This window comes from Mustela nivalis (assembly GCF_964662115.1).
Source record: "Mustela nivalis genome assembly, chromosome: 5".
Lineage (NCBI taxonomy): Eukaryota > Metazoa > Chordata > Mammalia > Carnivora > Mustelidae > Mustela > Mustela nivalis.
Genome location: NC_139024.1, coordinates 24,372,313 through 24,388,885, shown reverse-complemented (window position 1 = coordinate 24,388,885; position 16,573 = coordinate 24,372,313). Strand labels below are relative to the sequence as shown.

The 16,573-nt window shown below is 38.6% G+C and overlaps 1 protein-coding gene across 2 annotated transcripts in view; it reads right to left on the bottom strand.

Moving 5' to 3' along the window:
- PDSS2 (decaprenyl diphosphate synthase subunit 2) overlaps window positions 1-16,573 on the bottom strand; it is a 260,870-nt gene that overhangs the window by 94,171 nt on the left and 150,126 nt on the right. For both annotated transcript variants that reach the window (XM_082732091.1, XM_082732090.1), the window contains exon 3: window positions 9,546-9,744. In XM_082732091.1, the coding sequence (XP_082588217.1) occupies window positions 9,546-9,744 (199 nt within the window). The remainder of the gene's footprint in view (window positions 1-9,545; window positions 9,745-16,573) is intronic.

The window sequence follows — 16,573 nt, the reverse complement described above, 5'->3', positions numbered from 1 at the left end:
TGGTCAGCCAGATTTTTAAATTAGAGTGCTTTTCCATTTCATGTTTTCCCCCCAATTATTCAGCATACCTGGTAGCTTGATGCTCAGACACTAAAATTCTAGACTCTGGTATGACCCGATCATTCCAGGATTCAGTGATAAGTCTACATGAACACAACAGAGAGCAACTTATTCCAATGGAGTCAGGGAATTTATGGCTTAAAAAGAGGCATTCTAAGGTCTCAAAGCCTAGGGTTTGTGGATAGTGAAGTACCAGAACAAAAAGCTGTCCCTGGCTTCCATAATTGAAAATGAATGAAAACTCAAAATACTAATTTTTAAACTCACTCTTGAATTCAAAATTTTGTTAATTCACACTTATGTGACGACAACTATAATAGTAAGAAGACAATTACCAGAGGATTAATATACCAATTTCTATACTTAGAGATATTTAAAAATCTAAGTGTTACCTAAGGCAATTACCTTGAAGACCCCTAATATCTTCAGGGAAAAGCCAAAGGGAGAATAATTGACTTTGCTAATTTTACCCTTGGCAATTATAAAACAGCTCTGAATTTCTTATCACTGCAGAACGCTTGTTCTTACTGTCTGCCCCAGAAGAAGTACAGAAATAAACACATAATGCAGAAATTCAGACAAGAATCCAGTAGCATTCCCCTTCTCCTTCTCTGACTGCCTCTCTGCATACTTGTGATCTCTGTCAACTAAATAAATAAATAAATAAACTAAGAAAAAAAAAAAACCAACAAAAAACCCCAGTAGCACAAGAAAATGGAAAATTGGTAGAATGAGTAAGTCATAAAAAATTAAAGTTGCTACAAATACGCTAACTTTAATTACCAAGTTAAATACAGACCCTCAAAAAAAGCTGTCACTGTGAAAAGAGTGACATACTATATACAGAAATTCTGTATTAAGTTCTGTCTGTTCCCTCACTGCTATGGTCTCTCTTTTCATTGCCTTTTTTTTTTTTTTTAAAGATTTTATTTATTTATTTATTTGAGAGAGAGCAAGAGTGAGAGAGCACAAACTGGAGGGGAGCAGCAGAGGGAGAGGGAAAAGTAGGCTCCCTGCTGAGCAGGGAGCCTGATGCAGGGATGTATCCTAGGACCCTGGGATCATGAAGAGCTAAAAGTCGACACTCCACACAGACTGAGCCACCCAGGTGCCCCTCTCTTTTCACTGCTATTGCTGACAAATTTTTCTTTTCTTCTTTAAAGAAAAGTACAATTGACATACAATAGCCTATTTTAAGTGTACATTACAGTAATGCAATCTTTAAAAAAAAGATTTATTGGGGCGCCTGGGTGGCTCAGTGGGTTAAGCCGCTGCCTTCGGCTCAGGTCATGATCTCAGGGTCCTGGGATCGAGTCCCGCATCGGGCTCTCTGCTCAGCAGGGAGCCTGCTTCCCTCTCTCTCTCTCTCTGGCTGCCTCTCTGTCTACTTGTGATTTCTCTCTGTCAAATAAATAAATCTTTAAAAAAAAAAAAAAGATTTATTTTAGAAAGAGAAAAGAGAGAGAATGGGGAAGGGGAAGAGAGAGAGGGAGAGAGAGAATCTTTTTTGTTTTGTTAAAGATGTTATTTATTTATTTGCCAGAGAGAGAGAGCGAGAGAGAGCACAAGCAGAGGGAGTGGCAGGCAGAGGGAGGCCAGAGGGAATCTTGAAGCAGACTCTGTGCTGAATGCAGAGCTGGACATGGGGCTCGATCTCACAACCCTGAGATGGTGACCTGAGCTGAAACCAAGAGTCTGACACTTAACTGACCGCGCTACCCAGGTGCCCCAGTAATGTGGTATTTTGATACAGTGTAGAATGAGCTCTACAAGAAGTCTAGTTACTATCCTTCACCATACAAAGTTATTACAATATTATTGTGTTCCTTAGGCTGTATATTACATCCTGTGACTTACTGATTTTATAACTGTAAGTTTTTTTTTTTTTAAGATTTTATTTATTTATCAGAGAGGGGGGCGGAGAGAGCGAGCACAGGCAGACAGAATGGCAGGCAGAGGCAGAGGGAGAAGCAGGCTCCGCGCTCAGCAAGGAGCCCGATGTGGGACTCGATCCCAGGACGCTGGGACCATGACCTGAGCCGAAGGCAGCTGCTTAACCAACTGAGCCACCCAGGCGTCCCTATAACTGTAAGTTTTTATCTCTTAATTCCCTTTATCTATTTTGTCCACGAAAACCCCACCCCTTTGTTTCTTGTACCTATGAGTGTTTCTGTTCTGTTGTTCATTTGTTTTGCTTTTTAGATTCCACATATAAATGAGATTATATGACATTTGTCTTTCTGAGTCTGATTTATTTCACTTGGTATAATACCGTCTACGTCCATCCATGTTATCACAAATGGTAAGATTTCACTCCTTTTATGGTTGTGTAATAGTCACACACACACACACCTCCATATAAATATATATAGCACACAGTATATATACCGCAACTTCTTTACCCATTCATCTATCAACAATGTTTCTTTCTTGTAAGAGAAAATTAAAACATCATTAAATAGAAATCTAACTTTACTAAGGCATTCACCACATGTATAGAACTTGAAAAAATTTAACACTGCCCCAAAGAAATATTTATCACTATCTCCTCCTCCGCCTAAAAAATGTTTATTGATTAGTACTATCCTTAATCAACTTAAGCTTCTGGGAACTCATTTAATAAAATTAGTCTTCTTCTGAGGTATAACTATTTTCCTTAAAAAAAAAAATAAGCTGTCAAGTATTTAAATGAAAGGAATTCATTCTGAATACAGAATATTTGCTTTATCAAAGAGAATTCTTGACTTTCAAGAACTTTTGTTACCCCTTATAATCTCCTCAGTTTAAACTAGTGTTCACATGGTTTGGAAACCCTGTAGTATGATTAAAAGAGAGGTACTAGGAGCCTAGATTTGTAGAGACCAATTATAGACCCCTGGACATGGTACTCAAGATGTTTCACAAGAACTGATCCAGTGAAGTATCTTTTGAAATGGACCTTCATAGAGCCTTTAAAATTTTCTTCAAATTTTGAAGAACAAGAAACAAAAGGATCCTATTTTTTTTTTTAATGAACAGAATGGTTGCATAGAAGAAAGGCTTCAATTCAACACACAATTATCACATTTAAAAAAATATATACCAGGGTGCCTGGGTGCCTCAGTAGGTTAAGTCTCTGCCTCTGGCTCAGGTCATGATCCCCGGGTCCTGGGTTCTCTGCTCAGAAGGGAGCCTGCTTCCCCCTCTCTGCCTGCCTCTCTGTGTACTTGTGATCTCTCTCTCCGTCAAATAAATAAATAAAATCTTCAAAAAACAAAAACAAAACAAACAAAAAAACAATATACCATGGACTAAAAAGGAAAAAGAAATTCCTCACCCAAAAGTCAATAAAACGAAAATCTAAACGTGCAAAACGGTGCAGAGACCATGAAGGTATTAGAGCTCACTGAAGAGGAAGGAAAATGCCTGATCATTCTTATTTCAAGGAGAAGCTTCGGGCTGAACTGTTGTTTGGATATGCAGTTTTTATTTTGTGTGTGTGTGTGTGGGGGGTGGTTTTCTTTTCTTTCTTTTTTTTTTTTTTTAATCAAATACTGCCACTGAAATCCAGTGCCTAATGGAGCAGATGGTGGAGGTCTTAGACTCTGGAACATTTATAGTGATGCTTCTGAATGCAAAACACCAAGAGTGTTTCATAAACTATGAAACAGAATTGATTTTGATGGGAGTAAAGCTTCCATTTTCTCTGAACTTGAACTGCACTGAAAGAAAGATGTGTGAATGATGCAAGCTAGCTAGGAAAAAGGAACACATTAAACATCATTCCCATAAAGTGAGTTTGCTAAAGCAAACAAATACTTGTTTATGTCGTTACAGTATGATTATATTTGTATGAAATACCATCTTCTTAACCTTATGTAAGATTTCATCAGAATAGCTTAAAGTATGTTAAAACTAATGATTAGAGAAAACAGAAATTTGTTGAAAGGCAGTAAGTCTCGTTTTAAGGTGGGGCCAGGCTGTCAGCTAATTACTGAAATGTGGATCTAGTTACCAAATCCTGAACAGCTCTTCTTCTTAGGTATGTGGGTCTAACCTACGAGTGGCCAGTGCCAGGCACCAGAAACGATACCAGGCCTGTACTTTCTGAGGTCTCCTCCTTTCCCAAGACCTAAAGTTCATCACAGACCACAGCAGGTATAGGTCAAGAGGAAAGATGGATGCTGCCGTCAGAGAGGGGCTCTCAAAGGCAATGGACCTGTCATCCTTCCACTAACATATGAATTCCAGTTAAGGAGAGGATTTAGTGAGATGCATCAAAGCAGACTATACACATAGCAAATAGAGCAATTTGAAGGTAAATAAAAATAAAAAGAATACCCAAATGGTAATAAATCTCTAGAGGGAGATCTGAGATGCTCTATTATTCCATTTTATATAATGAATTCATTTCTTACTCTGGCTTCCTTTCCATGTGAATATAAACTATATATTAAAGGTACCATACCATTTCCCCCTACAAATCAACAAGTCCGTCTCATGAAAATATGTGCTAGCCAAAAGTGTGATGGGGAGAGAAGGCAGAATGCTCTTTGTCTCCTAGTATCTGTTATGTGTATCTTCGAGACGTTTGTCTGGGCACATGGCTACTCACAAGAAAGTTTATATTTCCTAGTCTCCCTTATAAGTAGGTGTGGCCATATAATTAAATTCTGGCCAGCTGGTAAGCAGAACCATCCGAAGTGACTTCTGAGAAATGTCTTGAAAGAGGTGATACTGTATAGTTTATCATCCAAACTGGGACACTTGAGAATGAAAGGGAGTGCTAAAAAAAAAAAATTATCCTTTTTGAAACATGTATTTATTAGCAATTGACTTTACTCTGTTGGTAGACTTGTTAACAAGTTCTATTCAAAAACTATTTTCAAAAATGAAATTTAGGGGCGCCTGGGTGGCTCAGTGGGTTGAGCCGCTGCCTTCGGCTCAGGTCATGATCTCAGGGTCCTGGGATGGAGTCCCATGTCGGGCTCTTTGCTCAGCGGGGAGCCTGCTTCCCTTCCTCTCTCTCTGCCTGCCTCTCTGCCTACTTGTGATCTCTCTCTGTCAAATAAATAAATAAAGTCTTTAAAAAAAAATGAAATTTAAAAAGAAAAACATATATCCATGTACATTAAAACAAAAAAACTCTATATTGATTATTTGAATATTAAAAAACAGCTAGTAGAATAATTATCCTTTTTTTTTTTTAAGATTTTATTTATTTATTTGACAGAGGGAGACACAGTAAGAGAGGGAACACAAGAAGGAGGGGTGGGAGAGGGAGAAGCAGGCTCCCCCTGAGCAGGAAGCCTGATGCGGGGCTAGATTCCAGGACCCTGGGATCAAGACCTGAGCTGAAGGCAGATGCTTAACGAATGAGCCACCTAGGCACCCCTAGAATAATTATTCTTGGTATCTATTTATATACTTTAACTCATTTCTTAGCCATATCTGTCCCTAATATTATGTAACTGGCATTTCTCTGAAGAATGTGCTTTTATTTTATTTTTAAAAAGGTTTTAAGTAATCTCTACACCCAACATGGGGATTCAACCAACAACCCAGAGATCAAGAGTTACATGCTCTACTGACCAAGCCAGCCAGGTGCCCCTGAAGAATGTGCTTTGAAAAATACAGCATTTTGGGGTGCCTGGGTGGCTCAGTTGGTTGACTGTCTGCCTTTGGCTCTGGTCATGATCTCAGGGTCCTGGGATCAAGCTCCTTCTTGAGCTCCCTGCTTGTAGGGAGACTGCTTCTCTCTCCTCTCTGCTTGTGCTCTCTCTCTTTCTCTCTCTCAAATGAATGGATAAAATCTTTAAAAAAAAAATATATATATATATATATATATATATATATAGTATTTAAGAATAAAACTGCCAGCAATATTCTTCACAGGGCTTCTTATGACTAATTTGAAATTATTGATAACTTCAATTGATTCTTATTGGTAGATCATAATATTTTTAATTGAGAAAATGCTCATTCTACAGATTCTAGTTACCTGGTAAGCTCTGAGCACATCTGCTAGATGGAAGAGAAACTCAATTCTAATTTTTAAGATATTGTAAAGTGTAACTATTCCAGCCCAAATATTTTCAAGGTACTATCTTTTTGCTTCCTTCAGAGTACCTTTCTTTGACAAATATTTTTATAAGACAAAGCTTGTCAAATAAATTGCCTCTATGATTCTTCTGAATGTTTTTACTAAAATTAGATGCTACAAAATCTAGGCCTTCTCAATTTCATTTTACTCGTGTGTGTGTAATTTATTCAAAATAGCAGCCATACCAAAGTATACTTCTTGCAAGGTGAGATATTCCAAAGCACAATTATAGAATTGTAAATTTTAATCTTGGGTAGCATTTGAGATCTTACTATTTATTTTGTTCTGTTCCTCCCTTGTTTTTGTAAGGAAAAATTCCAATGGAATTTTCACTCATTGTTTTCACTGTAATTCCCTAAAACGTTCATTATGTGTTCTATTTGTTGAAGACTTCAACATTTCTAATGGATTTTGAGCAAGATGTCACCAAAATCTTATGATTCATGTATAACAAAATTAATATTTTGTTATTATACATATATAATGTATACATTATATATAATACAATATAATGTTGGGTATAAAGATTTTGAAAATCTGATTAATGGTAGGCAACAGAGACAGAAGGCACACACTGTGGTGCTGTATTTTTATACTCAACACCAAAATCCTCAAAATCTTACAGTTTGAAGACTTGAACATTAAAGATACTTGTAAATTTTAATAATAATACCTTCTATTTCAATTAATAGAATGTTAATACTTGTTAAGATGCGATTAGGAATTATGGGTACATCACAGTGAATTCCAACTACTCCATAGTTTCGCAGTGTAGCAAGGACATTTTTTTTTTTTAAGATTTTATTTATTTATTTGGCAGACAAAGATCACAAGTAGGCAGAGAGGCAGGCAAAGAGAGAGGAAGGGAAGCAGGCTCCCTGCCGAGCAGAGAGCCCGATGCGGGGCTCGATCCCAGCACCCGGGGATCATGACCTGAGCCGAAGGCAGAGGTTTTTTTTTTTTTAAGATTATTTATTTATTTGACAGGCAGAGATCACAAGTAGGCAGAGAGGCAGGCAGAGAGAGGAGAAAGCAGGCTCCCCGCCGAGCAGGAAGCCCAACGCGGGGCTCGATCCCAGGACGCCGGGATCACGACCTGAGCGGAAGGCTGCGGCCCAACCCACTGAGCCACCCAGGCGCCCACGAAGGCAGAGGTTTTAACCCACTAAGCCACCCAGGTTGTACTTTAACCCATGGCGCCCCCCATGTTGTATTTTAAATTGAATTTCTAAACTCACTCATAATGGTTTTATCTTTGATAGAGTATACTTCCAAAAGCTTTACCTTGGTCCCATAGTGGATGGAAAAAATGAAACATTTTTTTGAATTAACTAAAATGATTTAATACTTTAAGTACCAGGCTGGCACTCAACTAAAACTGTAATTATTTAATTGTTTCCAACATTTTTCTTCTGCCAAGGGAGCCAACAAATATAAAGTGATTGCTTACCTTCTCCTATGTGTACATAAAAAACCTGTAGATGAGAATGAGTGAAATTAATCTGGAAAAACAGGCATTTGTCTACAAGTTAGGTTTCATTTTTTTCAGCAGATTTGATGCTTCCTGTTTTCATGTGGTTAGTGATACCAGTATGGCCTCTGCAGTGGATAGTAAATGCCAACATTTTGTGCAAATTACACATTCCTTATCAACTTTCTCAGTACTTTAAAAAATGAAATGTATAGTTTTAGCTTATTGCTGCCAAAAGCGTTTACTGCAAAAATAAAGTGCTGCCAAACAATAAAATAATTATAGGCTTATATTACACAAGCCAATGTGCTCAGTTTACTCCCTACCCTCTCTGATCGGTCTCTATTTCCCACAGGTACTTCACCGATGCCCTACTTCCCACCTTACTCTGTTTCCCACTGGACTTTGGGACTGGTACCTAGTAGCTTGGTGACTCTTGTAGGCCATAGTACATTTGGGAGATACATCAAGTGGCCAGCTGGGGCAGCAATGTCAAATACTTCTACACCCAATACAGGAAGAAGTTAATGGTTAATTTAGACATTCACTGCACTTTGTTCTATGAGCAGCTGCCCCGTGTTCTGTTCTTGATTGGGAGGTATACGAAAGGGTTGGGAAAAGAGATGAATTATTGCTGGTTGTCCTCCAGATTTAACATCTACATGAAAACATTCTCCATTGTATATGGGTCTCCCATTCTACTAACCACACTAGACAAAAACTGAGGCAGAGGTTGGAAGTATAAAGTAGACATCTATGAAACCCATCCTGGCTCCTCCTAATGTAATTATTAGTAACTGTTCTCTGTTAAAAGAAGAAAATCCAAGACAAATGTTAAGTCATTTTGGAATTCTGGGACAGTGGACTTACACTGAGACTCTCCTTGCAAACGAGGATGTACCCTCTCTTGACTTTCAGGTGAAGGAGACCTGCTTTTCTCTGTCTTCCTCCTCCTCCCTTCCTATTGACCAGAGGAAGAACATGATGGCAGCTATCCGGGGCCAAAACTACAGAGTAAGGTAGGGATGGCAGAGCAGAAAACAGAAAATGCTTTTGCTACTGACTTTGGAGAATCAACCCAAGACTATACTGCCTAGTCCTGGATGTTTTTACATGAGAAAGGATAAATCCTATCTTGTTTTGACCACTGTTATTTTATAACTAAATCTAACTCAAATTCATATACAAGGAATATCTCTACAATTTTCTAGAGAGCAGCTTGGCAGTATGTATCAAGAATGCTAAAAATGTCTAAACCCTTTGAGCCACTTTTAGGTACTTATCTGAACAAAATAATCTGGAAGGAGGGATACTACTGTGTAAAGATGTTTACTGCAGATCTGTTTATGAAAATAAAAAATGAGAAGCAACTTAAGTGCCTAGAATGAGACATTTGTTAAATAAATGATATTACATCTAAATAACTGAATATTATGCAACCACTAACAAATTTGTGAAAAATACTAATAACATGGGAAAATACCCACATCATAATATGAAGTAGGAAAAAATAGGCAGGACTATACATGTAAGTTGTTATACATGTAAGTTCTCACCTATGTTACAAAAAATTCACATATATAAAGGTAGGAGTAAGCAAACAAAAAGCTTGAAAGGAAATACCTCACAATATTAATAACAGTGATTATCTCTGGATAGTGAGGCAATATAGGTAATATATGTTTATATATATATATTCTCTCTGTTAAATATTTAACAGTATTCTACAATGAACAAATCATTATAACCAGAAACAACCTGAGTTAATTTCAAAATTCTTTGCTCGCATTTACCAGCTTTACTGGTGTTGACACTCCACCACCATCATTTACAATTTTACTGAGCATCTCCATGCGGGGAGCTGGGGCAGCGGGGCGCACAGACCTCCACATCTGAAAGTCATCCAGACACGAGTAACCTGCCCGCCATTACCTTGGTGTTCTGCAGCAACGCTAGTCCATTGCAGGCATTTGCTAGAAGAAAGTCTCCACTCAGGATAGCTATTTTATTTCCAAACTGCATGTCTTTCAGTGGTCCATCAGAAGATTGCAGCTCATTTAAATTTACTATGCCACGATGCACGAGGAGAGCAGTATGGATAAGTTCCGTGATCTCTGCCAAACTTCTTTGACTGAAACATGAAGGTGAGACTTGGCTGAGTGTCAAGAACACCACCGTATCAGTAATGGCAGACTTCAGTGCTCAACAGCAAACTATTTCAGTGACTAGTCCCTCTCCCTCTTTTTTTTTTTTTTTAAATTTTATTTGACAGACAGAGATCACAAGTAGGCAGAGAGGCAGGCAGAGACAGAGAGAGTGGGAAGCAGACTCCCCGCTGAGCAGAGAGCCCGACGGGGGCTCGATCCCAGGACCCTGGGATCATGACCCGAGCCGAAGGCAGAGGCTTTAACCCACTGAGCCACCCAGGCGCCCCAAGACTATTGCTTTTTAATGAAGTTTTAAATAGAGGCCTCTCCACTGAGCAGTTTTGGATCTATAAGCAGATCTTGACATGTTCCTTCCCTAGAACATTCCTCTCCCTCCCTCTCATGAATAACCAGGACTCCCAGAGAGAAGCTGCTAGTGGGGCGACTCTCTACCGTTCCATTTAGATACTCTGCTACCAGCATACCCTTCCCACCTCCGCAATTTTAGGATTTCTGAAATTCCCTTCTAGTACCTAAAGAAACTCCAGTTTAAGGGGGACCATAAACCTTGTCAGGCATTAAGTTAAACACTTTCATATGTTATCTTTTTAAATTCTAATCCAAAGCTACGGGATTTGAAGGTGAATAAAATGTGGTCTCTTTCTTCAAAGACCTTACATATCAGAATAAAAACCAAGATATATACCTACAGTAGTGAATAAAACAGAGAAGGTCCTGGAGAAGTTTATAGTATAGTACTGTTTCAGAGGGGATGTCAAGAAATGTTTTTCTTTTCTTTTCCCCTTTTGAAAGATTTTACATACTTATTTGAGAGAGAGAAGAGAGATCTCTAGAGGGGGTTACAGGGGGAGGGGCAGATGGAGAGGGAGAAGCAGGCTCTCAGCTGAGCCTGACTTGGGGCTCGATCCCAGGACCTCAGGATCCCATGACCCTGGGATCCCAGGACTCCGTGATCATGACCCCAGCTGAAGGTAGATGCTGACCAACTGAGACACCTAGAAGAAAGAAATGTCTAAATATTTCTTTTCTTATACTTTTCTATACTTTGTACATTTTCTACAATGACAAAACCATTACTTTAAAAATCATAAAAGCCCAAACAATTATTAAAATACTTAAATTTCATAACCATCCTATGGTAGGTATTACTAACTCTTTTTATAGGTGAGAAAATCATTGCACACTGTTAAATGACTTTCCCAAAGGCATACAGTAATACAGAGCTGGAAATCTGTTGGAATCGGTTACAGATGACTTCATGTGAATTGCACCACTTGGTTTCCATGCTCCTGTGTTGTCCTTTCCATGCGGACTCTGGGCTTAGCCGTGTGACTGAAACATACTTTGTCCCATCCATGTCACGTCTCCTCCTTGATTAACTCTGAGTTGAAGTTAATCTTCCTCTGCCTGGTCAGCTGGATGTCAGCAAATGTGGGACAAAGAAGATGGGGGAGTATTTTTGCATCGGGGGCTACTCTCTTGGAATGCTGTCCTGACGCTACATGTGAAGAAGCCTCATCGGGCCTCCTTGAGAATGAAAGACAACATGCAGGGAAGAAAGCCCAGCTTTCCTACCCATGCTCACCCTCCAGCCGACCTACCAGCTAAATGTAGCCACATAAATAAATCCAGGAGAAACTAGCAGAGGATCAGTCCAGCCAACCCAAAGAACTATGAAAAGTAAAATGTTTGCTGTTTTAAGCCACCAAGTTTTGGGGCAGTTTGTTATGCAATAGATAACTGATAGGGACTTCAAAATCCAACCTATTTCCACTATACCAGGGTGTTCCCTAGATTGCCAGTTGCAAGATTTTAAAATTTTCTCTGAAGAAGGTAAAATTTGTGCTGGCCCTTGAATGACAGGTATGATTTCTACAGCTGGAGAGAAGGGGCAGACACAACAGTAGGAATTAGGAACCTCAGAATGATAAAGAATAGGAATCAAGATTGGGTGAAGGCAAGAGGGGAAAACATGATCAGAGGGTGAGGAGGTCATTTTGGTAAAAGCATAGGATCTGTGTGGATAAGTGAGAAGTAGGAATCTAGAGCTAGATTATAGCAAGTTAAAGGGTCTGAATTTTGTTACACAGGCAGTTTTTGAGAAGGAGGGATGATATATTTTTTTTAAAGTGATTTAGGAAAAATATTCTGAAAGTGATATGTACAAAAATCTGAAAAAGTAGACAGTGAAAGTAGAGACATCAGTAAGGGAGGAAGCTATTACAAAGGCCCAAGGGAAATGTAACAAAGGGGCCTCACCTAAAGGTCAAATTTAAGCATTTGAACTAGGACAACCTTAAACATGAAGACAAATAAATATAGAATAATCAAATAATAAATATGAGACTTTTTACTCCTGTATTAAAGACTACTGAGAAGTTAACAGAAAACATTTAAAAACAAACAAATGGAGCTAACGTTTAGAATTAGCCTTTACAGGGGTGCCTGGGTGGCTCAGTAGATTAAAGCCTCTGCCTTCAGCTCAGGCTCAATGTGGCTCAAGCCCCACATTGGGCTCTCTGCTCAGCAGGGAGCCTGCCTCCCCATCCCCTGCCTGTCTCTCTGCCTACTTGTGATCTCTGTCTGTCAAATAAATAAATAAAATCTTAAAAAAAGAAAAAAGAAAAATCACATTTTTAATTTCTTTTGTTAAAAAAAATCAAAAGAATATGAAAAATGACCCAGTGGATATAAGGTACTTGATTTCAAATTAGGGGAGTAGGAGAACATGAACCAGTGAGTTAAATAACTTCTAAATAAAGAATATATTCATAGTGTAGATGGAAACCTCACTACATCCCAAAGAAAATCACGAATGATAGAGGCTTAGAAGACTACTGAGAAGTTAACAGAAAACATTTAAAAACTAACAAAAGGAGTTAACATTTAAAATTATCTTAGGGCGCCTGGGTGGCTCAGTGGGTTAAGCCGCTGCCTTTGGCTCAGGTCATGATCTCAGGGTCCTGGGATCGAGTCCCGCATCGGGCTCTCTGCTCAGCAGGGAGCCTGCTTCCTCCTCTCTCTCTCTCTGCCTGCCTCTCTGCCTACTTGTGATCTCTGTCAAATAAATAAATAAAATCTTAAAAAAAAAATAAAATAAATAAAATTATCCTTTAGGGACTCCTGGGTGGCTCAGGAGGTTAAGCCACTGCCTTCAGCTCAGGTCATGATCCCAGGATCCTGGGACCGAGTCCTGCATCAGGCTCCTTGCTCAGCAGGGAGCCTGCTTCTCCCTCTGTCTCTGCCTGCTTGTGTGTTGTCTCTCCATCTCTTCCTCTCTGACAAATAAATAAATCTTAAAAAAAAATAAAATAAAATTATCCTTTAAAAAAGTAACTAAGCAGCCAAGAATACTATATCCAGCTAGGCTATCATTGAAAATAGAAGGAGAGATTAAAAGCTTCCAGGACAAACAAAAACTGAAAGAATTTGCAAACACCAAATCAGCTCTACAGGAAATATTGAAAGCGGTCCTCTAAGCAAAGAGAGAGCCTACAAGTGGTAGATCAATAAGGAACAGAGACAATATACAGTAACAGTCACCTTATAGGCAATACAATGGCACTAAATTCATATCTCTCAATAGTTACCCTGAATGTTAATGGACTAAATGCCCCAATCAAAAGAAACAGGGTATCAGAATGGATAAAAAAATAAAACCCATCTATATGCCTCCAAGAAACTCATTTTAAGCCCGACGACACCTCCAGATTTAAAGCGAGGGGGTGGAAAAGTATTTACCATGGTAATGGACATCAGAAGAAAGCAGGAGTGGCAATCCTTATATCAGATCAATTGATTTTAAGCCAAAGACTATAATAAGAGATGAGGAAGGACACTATATCATACTCAAAGGGTCTGTCCAACAAGAAGATCTAACAATTTTAAATATATATGTCCCCAACGTGGGAGCAGCCAACTATATAAACCAATTAATAACAAAATCAAAGAAACACATCAACAATAATACAATAATAGTAGGGGACTTTAACACTCCCCTCATTGAAATGGACAGATCATCCAAGCAAAAGATCAGCAAGGAAATAAAGGCCTTAAACGACACACTGGACCAGATGGACATCACAGATATATTCAGAACATTTCATCCCAAAGCAACAGAATACACATTCTTCTCTAGTGCACATGGAACATTCTCCAGAATAGATCACATCCTCGGTCCTAAATCAGGACTCAACCGGTATTAAAAGATTGGGATCATTCCCTGCATATTTTCAGACCATAATGCTCTGAAGCTAGAACTCAACCACAAGAGGAAGTTTGGAAAGAACCCAAATACATGGAGACTAAACAGCATCCTTCTAAAGAATGAATGGGTCAACCGGGAAATTAAAGAAGAATTGAAAAAAATCATGGAAACAAATGATAATGAAAATACAACGGTTCAAAATCTGTGGGACAGAACAAAGGCAGTCCTGAGAGGAAAATATATAGTGGTGCAAGCCTTTCTCAAGAAACAAGAAAGGTCTCAGGTACACAACATTACCCTACACCTAAAAGAGCTGGAGAAAGAACAAGAAAGAAACCCTAAGCCCAGCAGGAGAAGAGAAATCATAAAGATCAGAGCAGAAATCAATGAAATAGAAACCAAAAAAACAATAGAGCAAATCAACGAAACTAGGAGCTGGTTCTTTGAAAGAATTAATAAAATTGATAAACCCCTGGCCAGACTTATCAAAAAGAAAAGAGAAAGGACCCAAATAAAATCATAAATGAAAGAGGAGAGATCACAACTAACACCAAAGAAATACAAACTATTATAAGAACATACTATGAGCAACTCTACGCCAATAAATTTGACAATCTGGAAGAAATGGATGCATTCCTAGAAACATATGAACTACCACAACTGAACCAGGAAGAAATAGAAAGCCTGAATAGACCCATAACCAGTAAGGAGATTGAAACAGTCATTAAAAATCTCCAAACAAACAAAAGCCCAGGGCCAGACGGCTTCCCGGGGGAATTCTACCAAACATTTAAAGAAGAACTAATTCCTATTATCCTGAAACTGTTCCAAAAAATAGCAATGGAAGGAAAACTTCCAAACTCATTTTATGAGGCCAGCATCACCTTGATCCCAAAACCAGACAAGGATCCCATCAAAAAAGATAGCTACAGACCAATATCCTTGATGAACACAGATGCGAAAATTCTCACCAAAATACTAGCCAAGAGGATTCAACAGTACATTAAAAGGATTATTCACCACGACCAAGTGGGATTTATTCCAGGGCTGCAAGGTTCGTTCAACATCCACAAATCAGTCAATGTGATACAACACATCAATAAAAGAAAGAACAAGAACCATATGATACTCTCAATAGATGCTGAAAAAGCATTTGACAAAGTACAGCATCCCTTCCTGATCAAAACTTTTCAAAGTGTAGGGATAGAGGGCACATACCTCAATATCATCAAAGCCATCTCTGAAAAACCCACCGCAAATATCATTCTCAATGGAGAAAAACTGAAAGCTTTTCCGCTAAGGTCAGGAACACGGCAGGGATGTCCATTATCACCACTGCTATTCAACATAGTACTAGAAGTCCTAGCCTCAGCAATCAGACAACAAAAGGAAATTAAAGGCATCCAAATTGGCAAAGAAGAAGTCAAATTATCACTATTCGCAGATGATATGATACTATATGTGGAAAACCCAAAAGACTCCACTCCAAAACTGCTAGAACTTGTACAGGAATTCAGTAAAGTGTCAGGATATAAAATCAATGCACAGAAATCAGTTGCATTTCTCTACACCAACAACAAGACAGAAGAAAGAGAAATTAAGGAGTCCATCCCATTTACAATTGCACCCCAAACCATAAGATACCTAGGAATAAACCTAACCAAAGAGGCACAGAATCTATACTCAGAAAACTATAAAGTACTCATGAAAGAAATGGAGGAAGACACAAAGAAATGGAAAAATCTTCCATGCTCATGGATTGGAAAAATAAATATTGTGAAAATGTCTATGCTACCTAAAGCAATCTACACATTTAAGGCAATTCCTATCAAAGTACCATCCATCTTTTTCAAAGAAATGGAACAAATAATTCTAAACTTTATATGGAACCAGAAAAGACCTCGAATAGCCAAAGGGATATTGAAAAAGAAAGCCAAAGTTGGTGGCATCCCAATTCCGGACTTCAAGCTCTATTACAAAGCTGTCATCATCAAGACAGCATGGTACTGGCACAAAAACAGACACATAGATCAATGGAACAGAATAGAGAGCCCAGAAATAGACCCTCAACTCTATGGTCAACTAATCTTCGACAAAGCAGGAAAGAATGTCCAATGGAAAAAAGACAGCCTCTTCAATAAATGGTGTTGGGAAAATTGGACAGCCACATGCAGAAAAATGAAATTGGATTATTTCCTTACACCACACACGAAAATAGACTCAAAATGGATGAAGGACTTCAATGTGCGAAAGGAATCCATCAAAATCCTTGAGGAGAACACAGGCAGCAACCTCTTCGACCTCAGCTGCAGCAACATCTTCCTAGGAACATCACCAAAGGCAAGGGAAGCAAGGGAAAAAATGAACTATTGGGATTTCATCAAGATCAAAAGCTTTTGCACAGCAAAGGAAACAGTGAACAAAATCAAAAGACAACTGACAGAATGGGAAAAGATATTTGCAAACGACATATCAGATAAAGGACTAGTGTCCAAAATCTATAAAGAACTTAGCAAAGTCAACACCCAAAGAACAAATAATCCAATCAAGAAATGGGCAGAGGACATGAACAGACATTTCTGCAA